The 27111-nt window shown below is 38.2% G+C and overlaps 1 protein-coding gene across 1 annotated transcript in view; it reads right to left on the bottom strand.

Annotated features, from left to right (window-relative positions):
• The window catches only part of LOC129270861 (uncharacterized), a 52130-nt gene extending 29721 nt beyond the window's left edge, over positions 1 to 22409 (bottom strand). Inside the window, exons 1-23 of the mRNA XM_064106844.1 lie at positions 22220 to 22409; positions 19555 to 19599; positions 17224 to 17384; positions 16387 to 16641; positions 15262 to 15402; positions 14548 to 14737; positions 13917 to 14160; positions 12986 to 13157; positions 12164 to 12352; positions 11432 to 11578; positions 10715 to 10859; positions 10017 to 10181; positions 9260 to 9384; positions 8123 to 8296; positions 7558 to 7701; positions 6533 to 6750; positions 5946 to 6125; positions 4652 to 4790; positions 3348 to 3449; positions 2849 to 3017; positions 2122 to 2388; positions 1327 to 1587; positions 183 to 425 (exon numbers count right to left, since the gene is read on the bottom strand). Coding sequence (XP_063962914.1) covers positions 183 to 425; positions 1327 to 1587; positions 2122 to 2388; positions 2849 to 3017; positions 3348 to 3449; positions 4652 to 4790; positions 5946 to 6125; positions 6533 to 6750; positions 7558 to 7701; positions 8123 to 8296; positions 9260 to 9384; positions 10017 to 10181; positions 10715 to 10859; positions 11432 to 11578; positions 12164 to 12352; positions 12986 to 13157; positions 13917 to 14160; positions 14548 to 14737; positions 15262 to 15402; positions 16387 to 16641; positions 17224 to 17384; positions 19555 to 19599; positions 22220 to 22274 — 3931 coding nt within the window. The 5' untranslated portion in view covers positions 22275 to 22409. The remainder of the gene's footprint in view (positions 1 to 182; positions 426 to 1326; positions 1588 to 2121; positions 2389 to 2848; positions 3018 to 3347; positions 3450 to 4651; positions 4791 to 5945; positions 6126 to 6532; positions 6751 to 7557; positions 7702 to 8122; positions 8297 to 9259; positions 9385 to 10016; positions 10182 to 10714; positions 10860 to 11431; positions 11579 to 12163; positions 12353 to 12985; positions 13158 to 13916; positions 14161 to 14547; positions 14738 to 15261; positions 15403 to 16386; positions 16642 to 17223; positions 17385 to 19554; positions 19600 to 22219) is intronic.
• Between the last annotated feature and the right edge of the window lie 4702 nt (positions 22410 to 27111).

The raw sequence follows: 27111 nt of genomic DNA, 5'->3' as shown, positions 1-27111 counted from the left end.
TTATGAATTTCGAACAGTTTCTTCTTCTAATGGTTTGCATTCAACAGAGGGAAGTACAAGTTTCTCTGCCAGGTCCTGGCGCTAATAAGGTATGATGAGAAACCAACTATCTATAAAACTAGCTTTATTCAACTAACAATAGGTCAGACTCTTAATTGATGTGATAATTATTTCACACTCACTTGTTACATTGAAGAACTCATTGCCGTTGACTGCCGTCACGACCTCAATCCTGTAGATGGAATCCGCTGACTTGTTGAAGAGTGTACCCTGAATGTTGTATGAGCCCATGGAGTTGACGGTCAGATCCACAGAGTACTGTCTCTGCTCGTCGTTGGTCATCTCAAACTCAATGCCGAAAGGAATGATCTCTTTGATCATACCCTGGACACCAAACCTCCTCTCACTTTTCTCGAGGTGTAGGTCTGAATTTGAAAGGTCAAACAAAAATCTTGGCTTTCATATTTCTATGTCACAAGCCGAAGAAGTCCAACAAGGATCCTACTAAGTATCTACATACTTGATATCATTTTTTTTCTGTTTAAGTAGAAGATTAAGTTGTTATCAACTTGAATGAATTGCAAATCTTTAAAAGTTAGTTACAGGAGGTAATACAAAAAAAGGTAAACAAAAATAATTATTACAGTAATAATTAATAAACAAAAACACTTCATGCAAATTTTGAAATTACCATACATGTATTCAAGGAGTTTAAAAATTCTATGTAGAAAATTTGACTCCCCAACCCAGAGCTATGATATCAAAGCAAACAGAATTGAAATTGGATACGAAATGACAAAGAAGAAGCATCATGAAATTGTGCAAAGACAGCGGACAATAGACGCTAGACGACGGACATCATGCCACGTCATTAGCACATCAGGGTCCCGTTGCAGATAGAGTCGCGTTGAAACGTGACTCAAGAAATTGAGCGCAAGTCCTAAATACGCACGTCTGATCAGCGCAAAATCACGATGCATTTGATTTTTTTTCAGGTTGCGTCTGATAACAACTCTTTCTGCAACTGGCCCTACGGTTCCCTGACATTTGGTCCAGCGACGATTGCTCTGGAGACAATTACTCCAATGAAAAATCTGCATGTTAAGCCAAACATAAAATCAAACGTCCACAACGAAATAAACCATAATCCTTATCTTGACATTATTCTGAAACAAAAACCCCTTTTATAATCCTAACTCTAACCCTATGCCCTTTGAAAAAATTACGACCGGAGATACTGTCGCAGTAGCAAATGTGGCGTCACCAGCCCTACAGACCAAATAAGCTAATAAAAGAAGGATAGTTACTATCCTAAATCATACTCACTGGATATCTTGATCAGTCTTGAGTTGGCTGAGGTGAGGTAGAGTTCACCCATGGTCACACCGTTGTCCGAGAGGACCAGAGGACCTCCACCGAGTCTCAAAGAGACAACAGGGAAAGCACTGGTGAGGCTGAAGATGGGAGTGATCATGAGAGATGAGGGTGTGGTTTCCGACTTGTAGCCCCCCTGGAGGGAGCCAGAGAATGCGCCAACGTTACCAGACACGGACAGGAGGCGCATGGTGTCGTTCTTGATGAGGTCACCTAAAGAAAAATCAAAGATCAAAGGTAAGGGTCAAATAGTAACTGAGTAAGCAACAATGAATTGCAACATGTATGTACATGATTTGCCCACAGATGAAACAATCATATCTGAATGATGAATGCAAAGATCTTTCACAAGTGCCTGAACAAATATTGGTACACTGAGAAAAAACATTTAATACAGAGCATACACTTGATACTAAAATATGGACCTCTCAAAAATGCCCTTTGCAAATAAAAAAAAACAATGCTCTTGAAGAAAAGCAAAGACACACAGGTTACTGATGAGCTTAACTAGGAATTCCTCGAAAGGGATGATATCCAACATCAATATAACATAATGATAATTGTTCTCCGACTAAAAACTACATCGAATGTTGTCCATCGATCAGAACTACATCATACATCAACAGCGACAAGCGCTAGATTTTTAGTTCTTTCCAGAGTTCTGAGATTGGAAAATCACAATCCACTTCTCATGAACTCTAAAAAATAACAAATATGTGCTTAATATATAAAAAAATTGTGATTTACCTCTCAGGGAAATAAGTCTTTGTTCTGATCCATCGACCAGGCTGAGATCCACCACCTTGTCCTCTTCAGTGCTGCTGATGTATCCCTCCAGGTTGTAGCTCACAAGGTCTGGGATCGTCAAGGAGAAGACTGGGATGAACTTGATACCATTGGACAGTGGGATGGTGTCCATACCAGCGTCCAAGACGTAGGTCTGAACAGCTCCGGTAGCATCTGAAGTTGCTTGCAGGTGAAGTCTCTTGTTGGTCTGTTCATTGCGGAGTGATCCTGGAAGGAAGACATTGAAGAATCAAGATGTCCGTGCAATTACTTGACTATAGTATTTTGATATACAGGGGCTGCGAACCCAGCGAGGGGGAGGGGGGCGTTTTTTCCAAAACCATGTTCAAAAGCATTACCATCTGCTTCTTATTTTTTGCATGGTCAGCCCCACTCCCCTCCCCCCACTTTTAAAACCGTTCTCGGGCCTCTAATATTAATCTTTCATTTTTGTTTCGACTAGAGGGGTTTTTTTATCTTCTAACAGTAGCACTGAATACTGAACAGACATATCCCACTAACTGGAAATTAGACAAACTGATACAAGATCAGGTAAATATTCATTAGACCAAATGGTTATTGTACAAATTGTTTTACTGTTGAAATGCATTCAGACCATGTGGAACTAGACAAAGTGGGATTAGACCAAATGGCAAATCTAAAACACATTCCCACATGTTGTTCATACCTATGAAATATGTGCTGCCATGGAATGGAGTGTTTGCATCGATAAGAAGTGTTGAATTGGCACGGTGATAGTGCAAATCCATGCTGTACACCCCAATGCTCTCACTACCTTCAGCGCCAACTAGAAGACGGACCTCGTCAACTTTCACAACCTCACCGTTCCTGACACTCTGTGACATACACAACAAAGAAAAGAGTTGAACTAATATGGACTGCCCTATCATTATAAATGACACACTGCTGTGATTATTTTTATGTTATCACTGAATATATATTATTAAACAAAATTGTCATGTCGAGCGAGTAAAGTTTATCAATCGATTCAAATTCAAATTCATTAAGAAATGTCAAAAGAGGAAAAAGAATCAAATAAAATACAGATATCTATCTGTAAAACATTTCTAGAGACATCACTCCGATGCATCAGGCGCTACATAAAAGCGAAATGTTATCATAATTACATCTAAAGCTCCAGGCTAAAATACGATGAAGATTTCTACCTGCTTTGTCCTGAATCCAACCTCAAGATCGTAAGAAACAAGGCTATCCTCAAGCTTGTCTAATGTGATCTCCATTCCCCAGGTGTGGAATAGTGCCCCGGGCTATCAAAACAGAGAAGGAAAAGAACTGATTTGTGAAACATGTTGCAGTATATGAATGGTGGTAATGCAAATATCGTTGAGATTCTTTATCTCAGCCAGTAATAGTCCTAGGGGGGTGTTTAATTCACAAAGACTTAAAGTTTGACTGAGAGTCATGCTTATATGCCAATGCGCACATGATGTTTAGCACATACAAGTAATCTGACTGATGGATACGCGGTAGTGTGCATCCTGTGTGATTGATCTGACCGATGAGGCGATGCACTATATATTATTTTGTTTTGGCGTCACCTGTGCCTGGGAGGCGAAAAGCGAACTGAATCACTATGACCCGCAGGTCTCTCCTCCCGATATAACTGATTGGGGGAATGCAGGTGGACCACTACACCGGGGTTTCCCCCTACTCTTATACGAATAGTGCATTTGGTTCTTAACGTGCAAAGGTGGTGACTCTCCTCTACACGGGGCCTGCATTTAACGTCCTATCCGAGGGACGGAGTGTTTTCCATTGTAACATAGCCTGCATCTATGAAACATGGGAGAGACGTTTACACACAACGCACTGGCTTCAGCCATCCGCCCGGGGTGGACTCGAACCCACGATCTTTGGTTCGACGGGCAGACGCGTTACCGACTGAGCCAACACCGCTCTCTAAAGCATACATGTTCATATACATGTTCTGCATGCAAATGAAATTAAAGAACGACTCTATACCACACTTGGATCTTTGTGAAACACCCCAAGTTCCCATAATTTGAGCCACCATGAACCAATTAATGTTCAATTTGCTTTTTTGTTTTTTTATCATGTGCTCCTGATATATGATCCTGACAATGATGAAATTAAACAACAATAGTTCAACACTATATTTCTGTCATACTACCAAACTGTCATGACTGGAAAGTTGAAATACCAATGGTAGCACAATCTGCCCCATTGGTAACAGTAAATCATTATTTGAGAATTTTGTCACTGTGAACCTTCCTCAAGAGACAAATCAACAATTCTTTAGATAACTGTTTAAAGACTTCTTTGGTACTTGGGGGGGGGGGTGATTTACTTATTTTTTTAATTATACGATAGTAAAAAATTTATCAAAATGTGAAGGTTCAATAAGAAATAAATGTGTAGTGTCATTGCTTCTGCATGAAAGGTACAAAAAAATAAACAGTAAGGAGGCTATAAAGAAGCAGATTCTTACCAGAGGGAAGGTTGCAGCTGGTCTGGTTCCAGTGATATGAAGAGAGTACCTTGGATTGGCAAAGGTTTCATCCATGGAGATTTCTGGCTCGGATACTGCAACCAGTTGATCATTCCCCTGCATGAAGGATAGGGAAGACCTGGCAAAAGAAAACAGAATTTAATAATAATAATAATAATAGGCATTTATATAGCGCCATCTTTCTAGAAATATTCTATTCCGAGGCGCGTTGTTATTATTATTATTACCCCGGCTTTAGCTCGAGCTGCCTTTCAGCGCTCATGCATTCAAGGAATTAATCCTGCCGGGTACCCATTCACCTCACCTGGGTTGAGTGCAACACAATGTGGATAAATTTCTTGCTGAAGGAAATTACACCATGGCTGGGATTCAAACCCACAACCCTCTGTTTCAAAGTCAGAAGACTTATCCACTGGGCCACAACGCTCCACACTTGCTTAATCATATGCAAAGATGCTAATCTGACTGACATGTTCTGGCTGGCTTTGATTCCTCCAAAAAATGGTGTTTAAAAAGTCTTAGGCCTAACTTTGATTCAATTACCCCATGTTTTACTTTTATCTTGTATCAGTAATTCCTACCCTTAATATCAGTTTTGTAATTCTTACAAACATTTTTAGTTTAAATTCCATAAAATATAAATGAGTATCTGAATATAAAAATCGCCCAAGTCCAATTGTTGGCAAAATTGAGTTAAATATGGGAAATTGTTTTCTTATGTACAATGACTCATCTTGTGTTTAAATGATAAATCTGAAATCATCTCAGGAATGCCTTAAATAAAGGAGGAAAACCTGGTACATTCATATCATAGCGCCCTCTCTCATTACTTCTAGTACTTATTACAGAAGTCTACCATGTATATGAACGTAAGAATGACCGAAGTCCAGGTGATTCTAAAAACGACCCAAGTCCACCAGACAAAAGGCCCCACCCACAAGTAATGTGAATATTAAAGTTCATAAAAAAAATTTTTTTTTTCGATTTTCTCGAAATGACCTGCTATAGACTTGGGCCTTTTTTATATTCATATACTCAAATGTATTTATGTCTTACTAGGTAAAGTGCATAGATGTCTATCTATTATGTAATCAATAAATCAATCTTTAGTATTCTTATAATTATCATATAACTATATTTCAGGTTTTTAAGCAATTTATCAAAAAGATATTACTATAAATGATTTTGGATCGATTCCCATTATCTTCATCCAACAGATAAGATATGATATTCTAAGAACTGTGACATCTTCCTATCCTCTGTAAATACTTACGATGCCTTGATGACAGTCTCTCGTCTTGGCGGAGCGTCGACCTTGACATTGAGCAACCCATCCGCGAAGGACAGACTACCTCCGAGGCTGAGGGATGTAGCCATGTTGATCTTGTGAGACAGACCGCTACGGGCGCAATGGGCATCCACCATCATGTTACTGCTCACCTCAATGGCCGCACTAAAACAAATCAAGTTCAGGAAAATATTTGTTAAGTATCCATTCTGAGTACAACATAGTCTACAAACTATAAATAAATTAGAAAGGTTGAGTCTATAAGATGTACTGTCAAGATAAACTTGAGCTAAATTGATGATCCTAAATTGCACATTGAATGATTTATCAATACTGTTTCTGCTTAGTTTGGAATGTTTACAGGGATGGGCCGGGTTAACAATCGATCACAAACATCATGATGATATTATTTGATTATGTTGTAGATTTCAAACAGCAATACATCGTCTGCACTCTTATAATTGAAGAAAAAATGGATGTTGTATTGTGTATACAATATCAAAATAAGTATCCTGCATAAAGCAACATATTTTAGATAAGCAAGATATAGCAAGTGACATACTTTGACTTACCTTGGCTCAAACGATCCCTTGATAGTCAATGTCCTTGGACTGGCCACCATGCCCAGGACGTCCAACTTCCCTGATGCCTTCAGGATGCTGTTGAATGCTCCTTGGATGTTGACCTCTAGAGGCATACCAGCCATGGTCGGGATGGACACCTTGGACGCCTTGAAGTTCTTGTTCAGACTGTATTCATGGGTCCTGTGCGTGGTCAGGGATGCGATGATCTGTGGGCAGTTTAAAATAATTGGAATTTGGAATGCATATTTTTTGGTCAAGAAACTAATTTTACCTTCTCTGCATAATTGGATTACAGGGAGCATGTCAGATATTCCAAAGCTTATGCAAGTATTGCTTTCAATGAAATAATGAATGCTTTTGCTGATGAGTTAAATATTCTCCAATTTCACACCGTTTTGATGTCTTTAAGTTCTCAAAGACAACTCAAATTTGAAGGCCCGGTCCCATGAACTTGTCTACTATTAAAATGCTAATTACAAGCTTCTGTTATAAGCTACTGAATGGTCAATTTGATTGGTCAAAAGCAATTCTGGTATTAAGTCTGGCATTAGTTATTGACTACGCCATTCCGCTAGAGACCCTAGGCAGAAAAAGGTCAGTTTCAAACTGGGATTTTGCCGAAAAACTCCACTGGCCAAAGCCGATGTAACAATTTATTTCCACACCCTATCTGTCATTACTACAAAAAATCATGTTTACATATCTTCAACTCCCTTTATCAACCCATCACAAAAATATTACTCTGACGGTCAAAAGAATGTTATATTGCACAACCTATCAGTCAATAATACTCAATATATTCCAATCTTCAACTATCCTCCTTTGCAATCTTGGGCCATCAGGAAAATATAACTTACAGTCACTAATACATATTATATATACCATGTTTATGTATCTTCAATTCTCTTCATTTCCTATCAGGAAAAAGGACTCTGGCAGTCAAAAGAATGTTATATTACACACCCTATCAGTCAAAGATACACAATATATACCATATTTACGTATCTCCGTACCTGCATGATGTTTTCCCTGCTGAACTTCTCAGCCATACGCTCAAAGTCATCACGGTCCTTGTAGAAGACGTCATTACCAAAGACCTTCATCGCTAAGGAAGCTTGCTCGATCTCCTCCTGCTCCAAGTCATGGTTGGATTCATACTGTTAGAATGAACAATAGAATATTTGATTGTGAAGAACCCAGTATAATCATGGTTGTATTTTTTATGTAGAATAAATAATAAACAACTTTACAATGAAAATACAATGTTTTGGGGCATGGGAGATAAGAAGTACACTGTAGTATGCAAAGTCTAGTAGGATATACATGTAAGAGTACGGAGGTACGACACAAAACAAAATCTTGACATTAAACTTCAAATGCTAACGGTTGAACAACACACATTTACAAAACCATATGCAAGCAGTCTCCATACACCACAATTAAAACCACCGATTGGACTGTCAGGAGTGCAAAATCGCCTCTCGTGTATTCCTACGCTGACCCATATATTATTATCATTTTATTTGGCAGAATATCAAACAAGTCAAATACAATGATAAAAAAATAATTGTTCCTAACCTGGTTCCTGATCTTATTCAGTGCAGAATTCTTGATGCCCTCCCTCCTCTGTCGCCTAGCACGTTTCTTGAACATCCTCTGAACTGATCGAATCATGTTGGCATCACGGTCCTCATCGCTGGGTGCCATAAGGGACTCCAGGGCTTCTTGCCATCCCTCCGTCCTGGCATCCAACTAAAGAGAACACCCAATATACCGTTACATATTAGTCATATTAAGTGGTCTGGTGGGTGTTCGTAAGGTACGAATGACTTTATGCACGACATGTGATCCTTTCTTGTGCTAAGTGATATCCCTATGTAATTGAGTTATGACCTAAGAACATGTTCCAGTCGTGCGTAAAGTCGTTCGTAACTTTACAAACAGCTTTATGAAACACCCATCTGGTGCTCTAACACTTGTCTTTCAATGAGAGGGTCACGGGTTCAAATCTCAACTACAGCAAGTTTTCCGTCAACAAGGAATCCCCCTACAATGTGCTGCACTCAACCCAAGTATTAAGGTGAATTTTAAGGTGAATGGGTACCCAGCAGGATTAATTCCTCAAATGTACCAAGCGCTAGAAACAATTAACAGCTGAAGCTATAGCCAGGGGTAATGTGCATTTGAATAGACAACGAGGTAAACAATATAGACTGGGTGCTATTATCAATGTACTGTCAACAGGTATACTTACAAATTGGTCTCTTTCTGATTACATGCATATAAGTGGCCATTTCAAATAGCATGTAAAGTGATTTCTTCAATGATATTTCAATATTGTTCACCGACACAGCAATCAAAGAATCCCCAAGATAATGACAAACTCCCAACAATAACACGTCCAATGATAGTTTCGGCCAGATTCCATGGCTCGTAAATGCAACCCTGATCAATGATGTACTGCATTAACAAACTTGTAGGATGGTTTTAAGAATGTTTTACTTCTTTGGAATCATCTTTTTAACAACCTCTCAATCTACTTGTATGTTTATGTGCAGCATTTCCTTACACAGATGTGATTATTTTCTGCCATGTTGGAAACATACAGTAAGCAAACAGAATACTTCAGTTAATATTCGCAATTGGTTGGGGTTGGGTTAGCTTACGTAGTAACAATAATGGTCATTCACTATTTCTAACTGGTGTATCATATACCTCAAAGAGATCAAGTCCGTATCCGAAGACATCCACGTTCATGGCCAACCTGCCACTCCTTGGGAGGTAGGACTCGGAGGAGAAGACAACATCACCATCAAAATGGATGCCATTGCCACTCTCATCTACAAAATAGAATGCAATATGCAGTTTAAAGGGGACGTTCACCATGCCGATGAGTTGTTTTTAATAAAAGGAAAAAAATGGTTAAGGCTTGATAAAACTTCATCAAAGAATAACAGTTATACAATTTTGTTTATGTTTTGATATTGTGATGTCACAGATGAGCAGTTCCTTCTTGTGTCATGTGATATGAATTCCCAAAAATAATGTGTTCCCCCCCTTGCGGGTGCAAAAAAAAGTTATTTTATTTCTGCAGGAGATAAACATAAAACACATCATTCCAAACCCCCTCCTATAAGAAATATACTTTTATTCATCATGTTCCTTTCAAATATTGAAATAAATGGAATTTATATTATATGACACATCATACATGTATAAGACAAAATATTTGGCTCAAGAAATCTAGCTCATTCAGCTGAAAGAATGGAACCCGTCATTTTTAAAATTGTGTTTAACTTACAAACAGCCTTGTGAAATGGCCCCCACACGTCCCGATTAAATGCATGGGGCTTCGCACTCACTGCATTCAGCTGAAGGAATCCATCATTTTTAAAATCGTGCTTAATTGACAAACAGCCTTGTGAAATGGCCCCCACACGTCCCGATTAAATGCATGGGGCTTCGCACTCACCGTCAAAGTATGAAAGACCGTAGTTGTGGGAGAACTTCCTGTAGTCCATGCCACACTTTGTCACATTGGCAAGGGGGCTCTGGCCGAGGGCAGACTGGAGGTCAGACACCATGGGGTCCTGGGAGTTCCTGAGGTTGGCAAGGTGACTGGATACATAGCAGGTCACTGGAAGATACAGATTGAAAGGTCAAAGGTCAGCTTGTAAGTTCTATCACGCAGTTCATATTTGGGATAAGATGCAAAATACCATTACCTCTGTGTTGTAGAGATGGTTCTTGATGAAATCCGGGTTCACATCACACTACCCCCCCATAAACAATGATATTGATAAAAATGTAAACTAAAAAAAGAAGTTCTTCTTGGTTGAGGCATGAAGCTTCCTACCTAGGCACTTTCCAATCAAAAAGATACATTCATGAACTTGATGCAAATACAAGTCAAATTAGATCACCAACAAATTACAGTACAGATTTAGTAGTAATTGAAAAATCTCATTAGTCGTGTCAAGGTTCTAAGTTATGTTTCATCGACCAGAAAGACTATAAATCCCAATCCTGCCACCATAAACACAACTTTTTAACGTCATCTTGTGCTCCCCCTTTCACTCTGCACCAATCTGCAACAAGGATTTCCGAAGATTACAACAGATATCTGCTGGAATCACGGACCAACACTTTACGAGATGCTGGACAGCCTACCTTGGTTGGTGGGTTCCAAGGCCATGGTGCTGGCAATGCCCTGAAGGAGTTCCTCTGAAGGACACCTGATGATGGCCCGGTAGGCAGCAATCCTCAACTCGCTGTCGTTATCGACGGTGCTGAAGACACGCATGAAGCGATCGGTCTGGAGATGAAGAGAAGATAGCAAAACATGAAGAATCAAGATATCTTCCAAAATGACGCCTTCAGGATCGAGATGAAGGTTGAGGAAAGGTATTAAGCTCTAGTTTATGTTTGGCTGAACATGTGCATTTCAAATCCAAGCAGTATCTGCAGGAGCAGATGGCATGGAACCATGCAAGGTTACGCCATCCTAAGATCCGTTCTCGACAGTAGGAGAGTATATATTCAAGACTATATCACTGAAACTGAGTTGAAACTTTTGAAGATTAACGATGCATCAAAATATTTCCTACAATTTCTGGTAGATGTTCTCTCTTATATGGAAACATTGAAAAGTACTTGCTGTTTAAGAAAATGATAATAAGCACTTCTAAATAGCATGTTACATATCGTCATCCTGCAATTAAATGGGTAATGTGGCAATAAAAATGATACCAAACACTTAATCACAAATTGTAATAAAACAAAAACTATATTTCCTTTAATATCGATAGCCAATATAGCCCTTTCATTTTCCAAACAACGATAGGGTCATCACTCGGTATGACTGAGTTGTTTTAAGAAATTACTTACAGGGACATCAACACAAGACACTCTTCTGTAAGCTTGGATAGAAGCAACACGTAGTTGGTTAGAGTTCTGGTCCCTGTTGCATCGGTTGAGGAGACTCTTGGTTTGGATAAGACCCATGTTACCGATGGCCCTGACAGACATCAGGATCTACATTCACCAAATGAAATATTGAAAAAAAAAATAATGGAAGAGTAACATTGACTTTCAAAATCTGAGTTGCAAGGGCTTTTGACCTGTGTCCGTGATATATTATAAAAAAGAACAAATGAAGCCCAGAAAGAAATTCACCTGAAAATCAATATTTCGTACTTCACAAAAGTGAAATGTAAAGTGACAGGAAACATCATCTTAATCAAACAAAAAACAAATGTTGGTCTGATCAGAACAATGCAACACCACTATTTGAATTTCACAAACTCATTGATTGTGTGCATCAAAGGAGAGACTTCTGAATGATTTTCCAAACACCCAGTGGGCAATCCGACAGGGGTATTTGTCGCTATGTCAGAATAGCATCAAGATAATTGAAAAACTTTGTATTCAAGATCGTACAAGTTTGTATCTATCAAATTTACGAGCAACTTGCTGTAATTTAGAGGACCCTCCATGTCTATTACATTCATATTGTTATCTCAATGCAATGGGTTAATACCATATTATATTTCTGCTGGTTTTTTTTTAAGAATGGAAAAGAAATTAAAATTAAACATGACCTTAAACATGTCAACTTACCCTCTTTTCATCTTCTTCGTTCTCTGGCAGACAGGATTCGTGGAGATTATCTTCAAAGACCACAGCAGCCTGCTGGATATCAGGGTCCCTGGAGCAGTCGTCGTCCGAGATGCGACAGTATTGGTGGATCATCGATGAGAGGGCATAGTAAGCCGGGAGATTTACCTCCTCGCTTCCATGGACATAGCGCTGAAACAAGATAATTGATTCACATGAAATTGATATATAGTTTACAAAGTGAATGTAAAAATACAACCAAATTCCAAAAGAATAAAGATAGCATCATGCCATCAGAACCCTTCTTTCCATCTAGATGGAAAGTACACTTTATAAATCCTATGTATTATTATTATTATTATTATTGTTATTAAAACTATCCATATTTTCGGTCTTAATACTAAATCTCTGAGCAAACCTCATCAATCACCTTAGTCATGGTAGGTCAACTTCTCAAGTCAATTAACGTCACTCAACAGAAATACAAAATGTGGGTCACTATATGACAGGTAGCCTATCTTAGAATGTCAGACAACATACATTGATTGTGACAGACACAAGAAAGTTGGCCTTATGGAAGAGTTGCCAATGGTTGCAGGAATTTAAATTTGCAATTGATTCCAATTTTGCCAAACTGCACACTTGCAGATCAAACAGCAAACTAATGCTCACTTTCGGTTGGGAAAGCTGATCAGCAATCAATCAAAAAGTTGCAATGGATTCCAGGACTTATAATTGATTTTTGTATCTAGAACTGACTTGTAATTTCTTTAAAATCTGATGCAAATCAGCGGAAGATAGCTAGCCCTGTATTCAGGTGCATACCTTGACAATGTCGATCATGTTTTTGGTAGGGTTCTTGTGGAAGACGAGCTTCATGAACCACTTCCTGAGGTAGAAATCGTTTTCAGCCGAGTTCTCGGAATTGATGATGGAGTGGAATCCCTGAGCGCACTGTTCGGTGTCGCAATCAGTCAAAGCGTCTTTCACCATGTTACTAAAAGGATGCAAACAATCTTAACATGAGTATACATTCACAGTCAATCATGATTTGGTCTTAACCCACTTGTTCTAAAATAAAGTCTCAGCCTTCACACTATAATATTCCAATTTCTCCGAACAGCTCATCTACTTTAATACTTCTTTGGCGTAAATGCTACTTAGAATAACCCATATACATGTATCATTACCTCTAACTTCCATTTTGACAATGATTGTTTTGTCTTGTACCCTTTGATGTGAAAAACTTGTATTCAGACAAGGCCACAACAAAGTCAAACTTAGAACTGCAAGACAGATGTAGTTCCATTAAGACCAATGTTCATAAATCTTTGATGGGTAATTCCATAAAATATGACTGTCTGACAGCGTTTCGGACAATGAATATTGATGACATGCTCCCCCAAGGGATTCATTCTTTTGATATGAATGTGGTCTTGCAAAGGTCCTACCTACTCAAGCTTTAAAACAAGCAATCATATTCCTTTAGTTCTCAGGTGAATCAAGAACCCCAGTTGCCAATTTAGCACATTGGTAAACCTTCATGAATGATTATTCTTGGCTCCCTTTATCAATCCACCTTGACACATTAATTTCATTCAATTTCATTGCATTAAAGAGTTTAGTGGAGGGAGGGGTGAGGGTGATCTCTGTGACTGCAAAGTAAAGCCGGCCACCCCTGTAGTCGGGGACTTAACCAGATTTAAAACCTGGATGACTGACCGACTATACAAGACGCTGACATCAAACGACTTACATGACTTCATTCGTCTCAGGGCAGATTCTGAAGAGTCTGTTGATCACAGTGTACATGTTGTCCATGTCCAGTTCTCCGAACTGCTTGGTCAGGGTTTCAAAGAGTCCAGGAGTCTCATGGCTGATGCCGTTGGTGATGGATTCGCAGATCTGGGTGATAGTCTTTCGGACATCCCTACTGCTTATCTCAGAGTCTGGGCTTGGGTTCTCATAGAGAAGACTGGTCCTACGAGCAAACTCGCTACCTGCGGGACACAGGAGCAAAGAGGTTATGGTGTGATGAGCTAATTGGATCTGTTACATTTCTCTGACAGCTAAATTACCCTTGAGAAAAATATTATGACTACTGTCTCCGAGTATTGCCAAAAAAAAAAAAAAAAAACTCATAGCATTATGTTTTGCACAATTTTTTAAAAAGAATTTGAATGGTTAAGTCCCACAGGTTCACTCCCTAGTGGCAAAAGCATTGTCTCTCTTATCATTTTTTGTAGCATCATGTATGTACCTTATTGTACCTTATATGTACAGCTGACAAGCTGTCTTGCACTTTGTCCCAACAAGGCTTTTGAGTGACTTCCCAATTCCTTCACAAATACAAAAGAAAGATTCAACATTCACAATTCTCAACTTACCAAGTGATGATGAGATCGTCGGCCTGACGTCAGTCTTGGTAATCATTGTGCGTACCCTGACTTCTGGGTGGGACTCTGACTCGGCGAATGGCTTGAGCGTGTGTGTCTCCTGGCATTCAATGGTACTGATGCTCTGACTGTCCATCGTGTACTCGCATTCCATTCTGCTTGTCAGAGGGCTTGCAGTAGGCTGTAAATAAAGGTAAGGGGGATAAATCAACGGAACTGGAATCATCACAGGAGGGTTGCATGAAACAACTCGTCGGCTATTTTCACTGACCATTCTGCTCTCAACAAATCAGATGCAAGGATTTACGGAGCTTGATATGTGAAAATCACTGACAAATCAACTATTGAGACACTCTCAAGGGTAGTGTTTCATGAAAGGACATGTTGGATTTTTATCCCACCAAGTCTGTTTATGTCACGGTTACCATGGTAACACTACTTCTCAGCCAATCAATATCAAAGAAAGCTGTTAGATTGCATGACAGATGTTGGTGAAATGCTTTCTGGAGCCAGCCGGCATGGGCTGTGTAAAATGAGCTAAATCCTGTTAATGTCTCCAACACCAACGAATGTGGTCATTATTTGAAATACTACATGTATCTGAGGGACAGAATGTTTTCAACAGCGTAATGCAGCCTGAATTTAGGAAATAGAAGAGGATCAATATTGAAGTAAAGTCAAACAATTACCATAGAAAATACTTACAGCAAGAAGATGGACGGGCACGGCATCCACAAACATGTTGAGGTTCGTCCTGTGCTTGCACATCAGATAATCGTTACTCTTAATGAATGACATCTCTCCTGTTGGGCTGTACACAGGCATGCAAGTTCCAGTGACACTAGTCTGCGGATTGAGATGACGAGTGTACAGAATTAAATAATAACATCTCAGATTAATTGCAGCTCTATTGGACTTATGTATATTATTTGGCGACAATTGAGGACGTTGGAATGTTGAAAATTAATCAATCTGAATATGATTAAGGATAGAAAAATACTTTCAGCTGCAAGTTGAAAGAATAACCTCTATGTGTTTTAGAAATGTAAATTTCCATATAGGGCTGGTTATAGTAAGTCATGTTACAACTGTATTTTGATCATAATTTTTATCAGAAACCCATTCACTGATGAATTCTACCATATAGAAATACAAACTTTCTAAGGTATCATAAGGAGTTAATATAGTAATGGAATGACACTTGAGAGCATTATCTCAGAGGCACAGGTATTTGGCTTTTAAGAAAATACATTCCTCAACCTGCTTGGGACAATTTCAGGCAACAAGAGTGAGATAATATTAACTCTACCAATAATATAAAAAGCCATGGATAAAATACAGAGCATAAAAAAAAACTGATCATAAAACTTGATTCCATCTTGATGACAGACAACATCTGTTTCTGTGTGAACACCAGGGTAAGAAATCATTCTCATTTTTAGGGGCTATTTTTTTTCTTCATTTTATTGGAGTGATTGTTGAATTTTAGGGCCATTTCTTTCATTTAATGGGCTATTTTTCTTTGCAATAAGCAATTATGTAGTAAATGCAAACAGTCTGCAATGTGCAGAATGCTGATTTTCTACAATATTCTTGAATACTGTTTATGCGAGATCTTGAACAGGCTCTTGAAAAGATGGTTGCCCCAAAGATGCGAATTGGGGAACTTTAGAGGCGATTTGCGCTGTCATGAGGGCAACCCGCCCGGCACCCTCATTTATTACCTATGCTGGTTAACACCCTTATGCATCAAATTCCCCATAAAAGCTAGCTTTTGAGAGTATTCCACTCCTAAAATGTTGGCCCAGGCAAAGATGCATCAAGGCTTACCTCAAAGACACCAGCCACGGATAGAACATCGTTTGAGGTAGTTCTCTTGGTCTGCATGTGAGAAAGGAATCCTCTCTTCACATTGAGGGCCCAGATCTCTTCCCCGGCCTCAGGGCAGACGGAGGTGATGGTGCCGTTGCTCTCCATCGAGAAGCGCAGAGGATGGGCGCTGAGACTGAGGGCAAAAGTGGATTCCGTCTCCGCGGGTACCATGATGCCATCGGACTGCCTTTCAAGGATGCTGATATCACTGAGCTGGAAATGAAGAGTCAACCGTAAACTTGGGTTAAAAAATGAGGAAATGACAAACACATAAGGATATGAACTCACAAGCTGAACATAGCAGGAAAAAAGGGATTATTTATAAAAAATCTTTGTGGGGAAAGAATGTATAGTGTTCTTTATAAGAATACAACAATTAATGAACATGTAGTAGATCACCAATGAAGGATTGTTCTCATCCTTCAAACAATTCAATACCAGTTACGATAAGCATCTACATTTAGCTTCACATTTATCATAGCCTTGATTCACAGATATATGGCAAAACATGTTAAGGTGTCTATATTCACATTGTTTTTACAACAATAACACCCAATTTTTTTGACATTATCCAACTACATTAACTCTCAATAGATAATTGTGAATTTTGAAAACTAAATTTGAAGACAGATTTCTCAAGAGATCTCTCATAACTGGATTTGATGTCCATGCATGCATTGCAAAATGTTATTTATCTGTTTAGAATTTGAGGGGTAAAATTATACATGTATAGTCCCCAAAACAAGATGGCTGCCAAAAGCCCAAAAGGACTACTACTTTGGTTGCACTGCTTACTATGAGCATCTTGTCACAGGCTGAGAGGCCTTCGATGACGGCTGTAGCTTCGATACGGACGGTTGAAGACTGGGCAATGTCGGAGCCATTGATTCTGCTGTCGATGTCCACGGCATATGAAAAGTAGTAGCTCTTGAAGGATCTGAACATCCCTTCATCTTCTGTAATGGACAGAAAAAAAATAACAAAATTCACAATCATGCAATCTCCTTGGGTTCATTCATATTACAAAGACACACCAACACACATCTGGTACATTGACACAAGGGTTTGATTTGAACAGTATGCAGCAGAGCTGCCAACCTGAACAAGATCATTTCAGTTCTTACAAAAGCTGAAAATCAGTATTTTGGTGAGGAAATCAGTATTTTCCAAGAAATACCATAGCAGACAACACATAAAACTGGAACTTTAGACATCAGAATTTTGCATGAAACCATCAGTATCATTTTTCAGTACTAAATACCAACTAACTTTAATCTAGCACCCCTTCTTCTCTCTTTCATCAAAATAAGGACCATTTGATACTGACATGACTGAGATAACAAATATGTAGATCTACTCCTATTATTAAGTTTATTTTTCTTTCAAATAGTATTCAGATATATGTATGTAATATGCATAAAAATGTTATTATTTAAGAAGCAACTTGCAAGACACTATACTACGTCATACAGTAAGAGAGTCATGACATTGATAGTCAGACTCATCCCTAATTCATCACCATCAATTGCCATCATCAACATCAGACATCATCATGGGCTAGCATTCAAAGCATCCATATGCCATGGGGTGAAGATAGATCTAGATCAACTACTAGTTCTAAACTTAAATGTCAGATTTTAATGAAAAATTTAGGACTTTATTTTATTTGAAAAGCTAAAGGAAAGGCCAAGCTGAGCAGAGCAAAGCCTAGACCAAAAGCTTCAGTCTCTGTTATGATGGTTGTTCAGCTGAACTCTGTTGGCTTCACTCACCAAATACAGAGACCGAAGTTCTAGCGCGATCTGAACAGGGGACTCAATGGCCATATGTTTATGTGTATTACTATTAAGTTCGGATAAAACAGGGCAGTGAAGTTGCGCGACAGCCGAGGTAAGTCACTGTTTTTGTTCCTTTTAACTTGATTTGCCCCGTTTTTATGGCAATTAATGCCAAGAGGGAATATTAATTTGCATTTCGGTCGCGTTAATTTTCATAATCATATTAAGTTTGATTCATTAAACTTAAAGACAAAAATTGAAGAGCCCCGACGGGGGGATTTTGCATTGTAAGTCCCCTAATGGTGGCTGCACGATAGCGAGCCGTCTGTGTACGAGAAGAAATTTTAAAAATAAAAAAATGTTTAAAAAAACTCCTCGAAACAGACGACTGCCAGCTGTCTAAGCAAAGCCAAGGCGAAGACGGAATAGTGAATATTGCAACCAAAAAATCATCATATGGGACTGAGGAAAATACAAAATGAATACCCCATCCCCTCTTTCTCTACAATATCGTTTTTTAAGTTTCAAATCCTTAATTCTGTATATTAATGAAGTACAATTTAATGTCAATAAATCACATGACCCATTTAATAATAAATAAAACTTACAAGAGAATTTATGGACCGCAAAGGCAAGCTAGGCCTAAAAAATAGTATGAAAAGTTGAAAACCATGAATTAGCAGCAGAGCCAAGAGTCCACCTCCAAGTTGATTAGTCTTATACTACAGCAGCTAGTTGGACTTACAAATGCAGTTGATTTTTGTTATTTTTTTACAAGAGATAATGTGAGGGAAAAATACCCCTAAATTATATTTTTTGAGGAATGAAAATATTCACAATATTCACCTTAGATTTACTTTTTCCCAAAGACCCAAACAAGTAAAGTGGAAAAGGTAAAACTTTGGGAAACTACTAACTGGGTCATCTCACTCTAGACTATACTCTACTAAGATCTGACCAATGAGAAAGCAAGTAGGTGTAAACATCGATCAGCTGGGGCGGACATGTGCGCAACGAGGTCAGAAAACGAATTAGCTTTACCAAGAAACCCTGCACTGACTCGGAGTCAACAAAACAATTCTATGCAAATCTTGAATTCAAACAACACCTTTCATGGCCCCTTTCTTCCAACAAAAACAGCCATGTTTTATGGCTGCTTGTTGTTCCCTTTCTTAGCCAGCCCAATCTCCGTCCCTTTTCTCAGTATTTCGCCATCAACATCCAGTCCTTCTCACACATCTCTCTCGTGAAAGGTCTGTGACTTAGATCGTGCAGGTACATAATTGTCATTCACAATGGGAGTGACATTGGAAATTCTTCATGGTTACAAATACAATCATATCCTTACCTCGACTATTGCATTGTTCCGCACATTGTGTTTCCCTCACTGGTCCTGTGACATTAAAAACAAGAGATACATGACAATTAAGAAAGGGGGCGAGATAGACCCAAACTTGTCATTCGTCGATCTATACCTCGTTCAAGAATATTGTTAATGTGATTAATTCTAGAATACCTAGGAAGTTTATTTATTTACCGCCTTCTTACTTTAGGATTTGTAGGCCTATTAATGAACAACAATTAGAAATAAACTGATACGAACATGCCTGACATATCATCCAGGAAACATAACTATAAATCACGATAGTATGTGAAACTGCAGACAAATACTTTCGTCACAACTAAATAACTAAATTCAAATTCATTTTTTTTTCAAATTCAAATTCAATTCGGTTTTATTCAACAATACTCATCAAAAAGTCCGAAGACTAACAATGAGAGTTTACAATAAAAAAAAACACTTAACAGAGAAAATAAATTAATACATAACATGCAGTGACCATAAAAGAAAAACATATATATCATGTTTAAAAATGCAATAACAGTATAACAACAAATTGAATGAGCAGATGCATGTAATGAGACAGATTTGATTTATATATTAAGAAAAAAGTAGAAGAAACAAAACCCCATATTATCAATAGTAGCATCTTATTAAAAAAAATATCACCAGGTCATGATATAATCTGTAAAACATTATTATGAGCAATAAACAAGTGCATTATCATCCACATGAACCACCCGCACGATGGACGATTTATGTATTTTGGAGGAAGGCCAAATTCATTTCACCACTGGCCAAACCTCCAGCTGTTTTTCACAGTACGAGTTTGTTTACATGATGTCACTGAAATGATATAATACTTTCCAAGAACGTCATACCCTGGATCGTGCACTAACCTAAACCAACATAAGTGAATCAATGTTTAGATTCGGGGTTGCTGACTTGTATATATTCAACAAGGTTTCAACAATTCCTACTTACGTCTTTGAATATAGGCACATTATACATGGAGGTACTCATGGCTGAACAGTTCGTTTTCGATTCCGTCTTTGAGATCCAATGGTATCTTTCACTGGTATCTTAATACAGTCATAAATCTTTAATCTCCAATCTCCAAAATATTAGATAAGATATCGAACACTCTCTAAAAGGTATAATCCTTTGGCCAATTTGTTTGTCTACATAAATTATTGTGTTCAAGTTACGTAATATATTATCCTATGGTTGCGGTTTCATTTAACATGATGGACACTGGGATATAAACAAGACGTCGATCGGCGGTCTCACTTTCTGTCAACTTGAAGCTGAATTTTAGTTCATTTGTAAGTTTGAGCTCCTGCTGTGTATTTTTTTTTGGGGGGGGGGGGTTCTCGTGGGTCTGTCCTTTTTCTATCTCGGAGCTTCCCTCTTGGAAAGTTTCAGACTTTTTAGTAGTTTTTTAATAAACCACGATTAAGTGTTTTCAATCATTTAAATCTTTTGAAATAGTATGATTTTTACTTAATTATTTCAATAAGAAACTTCAATATAAGAAAGTTTCTAGCTATTTAAGTATAACTATAGATTGAATGCTCGAAAGAAAATATCATGTTGACGTAAGATTGTTCTGAAAGAAATAAAAACTGAAAGAGCTCACAATCATTTATTTCAAGGCTAACATAGCTGGCTTGTAAAGTCTGTCAAATAAATACATTGTAATAGGCCTAAATAATTTATCAAAGTAAGTTTGGGGTAGTTGGGTATGGGCGATGTGTCAGCAAGAAAAGGGTATCAACGTAACATATTTCGTAAGAAAACATAGTTTTAATTGTAGCATATGACAAAACACTGAAAAACAAACTAGATCGATCCCCTGCAGACACAAGACGATATTATTATGCTAAAGATCGAGGGTTAAATCCTAATCCATCCGTCAATAAGAAGAAAACTGTTAAAGCTTAATCTATTTTGAGGGATTAGCTGGTAAAATTAGTTGCCTATTGTTGCGCGCCCTATGATCTTGAACAGGTGCTGACACATGGCCACATTCACCAGGCCAGGTTGGTAGTCTTAAAGGAACATACAGGGTAAAGATATCAAGGTTGGATCAAATTTTAGTCTAAATGATATATGAAATTGAAATCCTCACACTTCGGATAATCATACGAAACATATAAAAGAAATCAATAGACAGATTGACATATCTCATCTCCCATCCATTTATCTTGTTCCCCTTTTCATCCCTGTTTCTCCATCTCATCCTCCTTTCTCTTCCTCCAATTTCCATCTATATATCTACCACCTCCCTGTCTAACTCTGTCAATTAGCCCGACCATGGACCTGGCCCGACAGAAACGTCTCAAATTAGTTGATGTAAGTACAATCATAAGAAATAGACCCAATAGTTTGTTATAATTACAGAAACTCTGACATAGACAAAGGGAATATGAATATAACAATAAGGCATATATCCAAATGAATTAGATGATCTCCAAAAATACATTATGTACAGATAACTTATTTCATGCTATCATCATATCCAGACGCTTTACCAGAATGGTATCTCCCAGAACATAAATAATAACTAATGATTAAAATCACATCCTTGATGATAATACTTGACGAAGCTTCGTAAAGAGAGAGGAATATATATATATATATATTTAAGGAAGAAAAAAGGCGAACATACCAGCTAGAGATCCAGCCGCTACACAAGCGAGGACTAAAAGCGTTTTGAAATCCATAATTGGTCCCAGTATTGGGTTGAACTATCCCACTGGAACTCCACAGATACAGATTCTCTCCTCCTAACTTCCAAACTTCCAATTATTTCGCCAAGCAGCAACAGCGCCAATTTATAGCTAACTTTTTGCACCAATGACGTGCTGGCAGAACGGAGACCGCGGGTTGGCTGTCAGGGAGCAGCTTGGAAAGCTCTTCCAAACAACAGCGATCACCCCTCTGGAAACTGTTTGTTGCAAAATGACAGAGAACAGCCACACTCGCAATACATTGGTATATGACATGCAAATTTCAGAAAGACCGGTTCACTGACAAATTCAGGCACTGCTTCACATCACACTGAACGATAATGAAAAGTGAAAATAGCGTCTATTCCCGGGGGGGCCACTTACATTGACGAGTGGATACCATGCGCGACCAAGAAAACACGTAAAAAGGATGTCTTTTTCAAGATAGGGCACGTTACGTACGTAACGTGATAAGGGTGTCAAAAACAAAAAAATAATGAAAAAAGGGTATCTATTTCGCTAGGAAAGCTACGTGTTTAGGGTCACATTTGCGGGGATGATAAAACAAAATTAAAATGTTGTATAAAGGATGTCCTTTTTGCCCCAACACTACGTGTTTAGAGTCCGATTTGCGCGAGGTGAGGAAGGTGGGACCTTACTAAACCAAATGGTGTGTAAATTAGGTAAAACCGACGACCGACGGACCCGTGACACAACAATAAAATATACTTGTTTAAGGGTTCATTTCAAGGAATACTTGCCAAGAGTATAGTTTTGTTTCCAATACTTGTTAAGGGTAGGGTTTCAGACGCCAATACTTGTTAAGGGGTGCATTTTCAGAACATGGAAAATACGTGTTTAGGGTGCTTTACGAGACCCCGTGGTCGCGCATGGTATCCACTCGTCAATGGAAGTGGCCCCCCCCGGGCGTCTATTTCAGTCCAAGGGATGAGTTGGTACAGTGTTATAACGAACGTTCTATTGCAGTCTCGCTAATTCGATTACAGTTCGTCTTTTAGAATTTCAAATAGTTCCTCCATTTTAATTATGTACACGAATTCGACGGTATATCATGATTATGCCAGCTGTTACGTAATTCCATCATTCAGTACCTCCCTTTATTATCTACTGGGAAAAGATTGTAACGAAACGGATTTGGGATTTTGTTTTTCTTTCTTGGTGATTTTCGAGGAAACATCCCAAGGTATCTATTCCGAGATATTCAGATATTGTGCGTCATGGTATCTATACCATGACAACAGTTACCCTTAAAGGAGAATGAAACCCTTGAAACCAGCTGAATCCATATCAAAGAGAAAAATCAAAGAAACATATTGTTGAAAGTTTGAGGAAGATTGAATGAATAATAAGAAAGTTATGAGCATTTGAATATTGAGATCACTAATGCCATGTAGATCCTCCCATTGGCAATGCGACCAAGATCTGTGATGTCACACACGTACAACTCCCTCATTGCCGCTTATTTCACTTATATTCTCACTTTTATAGAATCTATCACAAGGTGAGGTGTTCTCTTTATGAGAGGACAAGTACAGAGGTTTCACAACATTATGTCATTGATGAATCGTTTGTCATATGATTAGAATGAGCAAAAAGAGATGTTTTGGGGTATATTTTCAGTGTCCAAAAGGGGATAGTTGTTCATCTGTGATATCATAGATCTTGGTTGCGCTGCCAATGGGAGGATCTCCATAGCATTAGTGATCTCGACATTCAAATGCTCATAACTCTTCTATTGCTAGTCCTATTTTACTCAAACTTTTGTTGATCTTATTCTTTGATTTTTCTGCTTTCACAAAAGCTAACTTGCTCCAAGAGTTTCATTCTCCTTTAATAAACAGCAAAAACACCGCAAATAAATTCATTGCAATGAGTTTCTGTTCCAGGGGAAGGATGTCTCTGTCTTTGAGATTCATGTATCTGTCACCCGAAAATCAATTTCTGGATTAACTCCTTCCAAGATCGAAAGTAATCGCTTTAGCATCCTAAAGGTCAAGTCCACCCCAGAAAAATGTTATTTTGAATAGAGAAAATCAAATGAGCATAATGGTGAAAAATTCATCAAAATCGGATGTAAAATAAACAAGTTATGACATTTTAAAGTTTCGCTTACTTTTCACAAAGCATGTGATATGCACAACTCAGTGACATGCAAATGAGACAGACGATGGTGTCCCTCACTGTTTCTTTTGTTTGTTATTGTTTGAATTATACAATATTTCATTTTTTACAGATTCGACAATAAGGACCAACTTGACTGAACCATATAATATTAAACAATGCTAATTCCACATGTTCAGGGAGGAATTAGTCCTTGTTTCACTTGACAATGAAGAGAAAATTAGAATATTTCATATTTCATACAATAAAATACAAAATAAATAGTGAGTGGATGATGTCATCAGTTTCTTCACTTGCATACAGACCAGGATGTGCATATAACTGTTTTGTAAAATTAAACGAAAATTTAGAATGTCATAACTTTTTTGTTTTACATCCGATTTTGATGAAATTTTCAGTGTTATGCTTGTTTGATTTTGTTTCTTTCTATTGAAATCAACTTTTTGTTGGGGTGGACTCATCCTTTAAGCTCCATGTATCTGTCACCCGAGAAAATCAATTTCTGCAAATTATGGATTAACTCCTTCCAAGATCGAGAGTAATCGCTTTGGGAGACATAATATCCTCAACAGGAGGGGGTCATTGGCTAATGTACATGCGAGCACGTTCCATGCTTTGTTACCATGTAAGAATGTAGGTTCAAGCAAAGTCCAGACATGTTTCTTAACACAATGGATGGAATAGAAAATATTATCAGTTTCTAGGATAAATACAGATTCTGCTTTTTTAATCTTCAGGTTCAGATTGGTGCCTGCACCAAAAGTTCAATTTGATACAATCATAGTCTTACGTCTTTGTGACGCAATTTTGCATATTAGTCATTTCATTATACTTTTATAATGGTCTATGTTTATTCAAACAGGATAACACTGACAATCAGAGCATGTTGCTTTCATCTCGATAATATATATGTTATATAAAAGAAAGGTGCATATTGATTATATGTATCGTTTAATATAAAACAAAATGCATGATATAGGTATAGATGCATTGACTAAAAGAACTAATCTTATAAAAAGTATAATGGAAATATTTTCACGGTTTTGTCCTGGTTTGTTGATAAAATTGGTCCCCCCCCCCCCCCATTCAACGACCCTGCAAACATAGCAGTTGTAATAACAGTAAAAGGGGGCTGAGCACCCGGAGCTTCCATTATGATTGGCCAATAGGCAGAGGCGTTGATCATGTGGGGAAGGGGGTGATCGCCCCCATCATGAAATAATTGGGGGCAGAGTTATCAATTTAGCCCCCCCCCCCCCACCCTTTCCCCGCTATTTTTGCTAACTTTATTAAAGATTCATGATATACAAATGATGCAAAAATATTAAACCCTGGCATAAAAAAAATATTAAACACGAAACATGTTCAATTTTTCAGCGCTTCGCGTGTAAATTCTGCATTTTGGTTTGCGCCGAAAGTTTGAACATTTATTTCAAACATTGATCGACGACCCAGCCAGTTGGCCTACATAGAGTTGATATGATCGAGCTAAGACCATTTTGTTTCTTAGTTCCTTCTTTGCTGTCTAGACCTATACCAGTAGATCGGTATAGGCCTACATCAGGGGCCGCGGAACCGGGGGGGGGGGGCTGGGGGGGCTTCAGCCCCCCCCCCCCACTTTTTTCCAAAACCGTGTACAAAAACTTAAAATTGACCATATGATTGTGATTTTTAGCATGGTCAGCCCCCCGCTTTTGGCTTAGCCCCCCCCCCCCCCCCACTTTGAAAACCGTTCCGCGGCCCCTGTACATGGTCATGCATCTCTCATGAAATAGGTAGGCCTATATAGATACAACATTACAATTAAATGAAGAGAATAGACAGGTGAGTTAAATTAATTACAAACTCTAAGCATAGAGGTGAAGACTTATCACGTGTGTTCGCTGTGATTCCCGGCAAATTGCAATATCCTGCCCAAAAGTTTGTCCACCCGGGATGCTTGCCAATGCCCATCTACTTCAGTATGACGTAAGGAAACGTTATTAGAAAGTTTGTCTGTTGTCAACCTACCCTGGATAATGGTCCCCAAAATTTAATGTACTTTTTAAGGATGTAGAGTTTTCAGATGTGATGTTGAGCGTTTTCTAATATAACGGCAGTTTCATTTATATAGGCCTTTACACCATGTGCAGCAGATTATGTGCAACTACAGAAAATTATTTGAGGAAATCGCGAAGGAAATTGAGCAAGAAATAACACAAAGTGATTGATGTTTGATAAATTATCACTCGATATAATTATGCAAATCTCGAATTGATTGTGACAAATGGTAGTACAGACAACGCTGTCATTTTTCGTATAGGCCTACCTAAAGACTAAGTCCCAAAACCCCAACAAAAAATTGTTATTAATATTTTTAAAAATAACGCTGAAAATTACATGAAGGGTGTAAAGTTACAAAGTTATGACATTTTGAAATTTCTCTTCTCTTATTAATTTCCGGCTTAATATCACAAAACAGTTAATACATATCTGTATCGGTATGGAAATGAAAAAAAAAACAATGACGCCACTTAGTTGAATCATTTCATATTCCCTCCTGTAAATTAAAGGTTCATCCCCCCCCCCCTTGAACATGTGGAGTTGACTTGCAACCTACATTACGTGCCTATTTTAATCAATAAAGACCTTTATTGTCTTTGCAATGTGCACAAAATCAGATTCATGTATAGGACAAACAAACTATATA

This window comes from Lytechinus pictus, chromosome 11 (assembly GCF_037042905.1).
Source record: "Lytechinus pictus isolate F3 Inbred chromosome 11, Lp3.0, whole genome shotgun sequence".
In the NCBI taxonomy this organism is placed as follows: Eukaryota; Metazoa; Echinodermata; class Echinoidea; order Temnopleuroida; family Toxopneustidae; genus Lytechinus; species Lytechinus pictus.
Note: the sequence above shows the minus strand (reverse complement) of the source record. Positions and strands in the feature narration are given on the sequence as shown.